Genomic DNA, 2,609 nt, shown 5'->3' with positions numbered 1-2,609 from the left:
AAAGTCATCTTTTGGCTACATCGATGCTGCATAAATAAACACACTTTGGTCTCTGATGCAAAGTTCTGGTGGCAGTATCTGTTTCTTCACTTTGCTTACCAGGTATAAGAAAATAGTCAACACTCAGCAGTCAACTGTGCTTATTAAACATCCACTGTTCAACATCCAGTGCTGTTGCGTCTTAGAAATACATTCAAGGGGAGTCCGGCTGCAGCACAGCAGGTTAAGCGCACGTGGCACAAAACACAAGGACCGGCATAAGAATCCCGGTTCTAGCCCCCGGGATCCCCACTGGCAGGGGAGTCACTTCACAGGCAGTGAAGCAGGTCTGCAGGTGTCTATCTTTCTCTCCCCCTCTCTGTCTTCCCCTCCTTTCTCCATTTCTTTCTGCCCTATCCAACATCGACGACATCAACAACAATAATAATACAACAATAAAACAACAAGGGCGCCCCTTTCCTTCGCTGCCGCCAAGGTGCTCGGTCCTTCCGAGGGAGCTAAGGCCGCGTTGGGATGACACCCTCACTTCACCCGGCGACTAGCACCGCGTGTGGCAGCCCGCGCCATGGCCTCCGTCTCCAAGCTCGCCTGCATCTACTCGGCCCTGATCCTGCACGACGACGAGGTCACCGTCACGGAGGACAAGATCAACGCGCTCATCAAGGCGGCCGGCGTCACCGTGGAGCCCTTCTAGCCCGGGCTGTTCGCCAAGGCGCTCGCCGGCGGGAGCATCGGCGGCCTCATCTGCAACGTGGGCGCCGGGGGCCCCGCGCCCGCTCCCGGGGCCGCCACCGCCGGGTCCGCCGCTCTGGCTGCCAGCGCTGCGCTGGCCTAGGAGAAGAAGGTGGAGGCCAAGAAGGAGTCGGACGACGACATGGGCTTCGGGCTGTTCGACTGAGCGCCGCGCGCGGGCCAATAAAGCGCCGCGGAGCCGAAAAAAACAAAACAAGAGCAACAAAAGGGAATAAAAAACACATAAATACTAAAAAAAAAAAAAAAAAAAGAAATACATTCAAGGACTTTATAGTTAATGGGAGTGAAGGAAAGACACAAATGTGTACATGTAAACAAGCAAGGCTGGAGATACACAACACACAACCTTGAGCATCTGTGCAGAGACGGGAAGACTCAAAGGTAGGTGAGGGGGATAAGTGAAGCAGTTAAAATGAAGTGAATCTAGTTTTGCCAAGGTTGTATTGAGGCTTGAACATGAGAGGGAAATTTAAAAAATTTCTAAAATTCTATCCTGGTTCAAACCCCGGCTCCCCACCTGCAGGGGAGTCGCTTCACAGGCGGTGAAGCAGGTCTGCAGGTGTCTATCTTTCTCTCCCCCTCTCTATCTTCCCCTCCTCTCTCCATTTCTCTCTGTCCTATCCAACAACGACAACAACAATAATAACTACAACAATAAAACAACAAGGGCAACAAAAAGGGAATAAATAAATAAATAAAATAAATATTTAAAAAAATTTCTAAAATTCTAAACCTTTAGCCTTAAAATATGCTTTTATAGTATGAATATAGTATGTTTGTAAGACAGCCCCAACACAGAACAGAAAGACTGAAGATAGAAGGGCTAAGGATGTGCAAAAGGATTGAATGTATGTCAAGGTTTGAGACTGAGTCAGGTGGTAATACAGAAGGTCAAGTAAGTGAAAATAAAGAATTGAAATTAAGAAAGACAGACCTTCACTGAGTAAGCAGTAGATAAGTGGAATGGAAAGCCAGAAAAAGTAAAATACCTTATATGGAGAATAGGATGTACCTAATTGTATCTATAGTGGCCAGATTAACTGCCATATTTTGCTATCTTTTCCTTTATTGGGAGATTAATGTTTTACATTCGATAGTAAATACAATAATTTGTACATGCATAACATTTCTCAGTTTTCCAAATAACAATACAACTCCCAATAGGTCCTCTGTCATCCTTTTCCAGAACCTGTATTCTCCACCCCCCACCCCCCAGTGGTGCAATACACCAGCTCCAGTCCAGGTTCTGCTTAGTGTTTTCACTTCTGATCTTGTTTTCTAACTTCTGCCTGAGAGTGAAATCATCCCATATTCATCCTTCTGTTTCTGACTTACTTAACTAAACATTATTTCTTCAAACTCCATCCAAGATGGGCTGAAAATGGTGAAATCACCATTTTTAATAGCTGAGTAGTATTCCATTGTGTATATATACCACAACTTGCTCAGCCACTCATCTGTTATTGCACACATAGGTTGCTTCCAGGTTTTTGGCTATTACAAATTGTGCTGCAATGAACATGGGTATATTCAAGTCTTTTTGGATGGGTGTGTTGGGTTCCTTAGGATATATCCCCAGGAGAGGAATTGCAGGATAATAGGGTAGGTCCATTTCTAGCCTTCTGAGAGTTCTCTAGGCTGCTTTCCACAGGGGTTGGACCAATTTACATTCCTACCAGCAGTGAAGGAAGGTTCCTTTGTCCCCACAACCTCTCCAGCATTTGTTGTTGCTACTTTTTCTGATTTATGACATTGTCACAGGAGTGAAGTGGTATCTCATTGTTGTCTTAATTTGCATTTCTATTACAATCAATGACTTGGAGTATTTTCTCATGTGTTTCTTGGCCTTTCAGATC

The 2,609-nt window shown here is 45.3% G+C and overlaps 1 protein-coding gene across 1 annotated transcript; it reads left to right on the top strand.

The window, feature by feature from the left end:
- The first annotated feature begins 444 nt into the window (after positions 1 to 444).
- On the top strand, positions 445 to 913 carry LOC103107320 (large ribosomal subunit protein P1). Its single transcript, XM_016185189.2, is given in 1 exon segment — positions 445 to 913. A coding segment is annotated over 1 exon segment (333 nt). The 5' UTR covers positions 445 to 565; the 3' UTR covers positions 899 to 913.
- The last annotated feature ends 1,696 nt before the right edge of the window (positions 914 to 2,609 follow it).

Source organism: Erinaceus europaeus, chromosome 10 (assembly GCF_950295315.1).
Source record: "Erinaceus europaeus chromosome 10, mEriEur2.1, whole genome shotgun sequence".
Classification (NCBI taxonomy): Eukaryota; Metazoa; Chordata; class Mammalia; order Eulipotyphla; family Erinaceidae; genus Erinaceus; species Erinaceus europaeus.
Note: the sequence above shows the minus strand (reverse complement) of the source record. Positions and strands in the feature narration are given on the sequence as shown.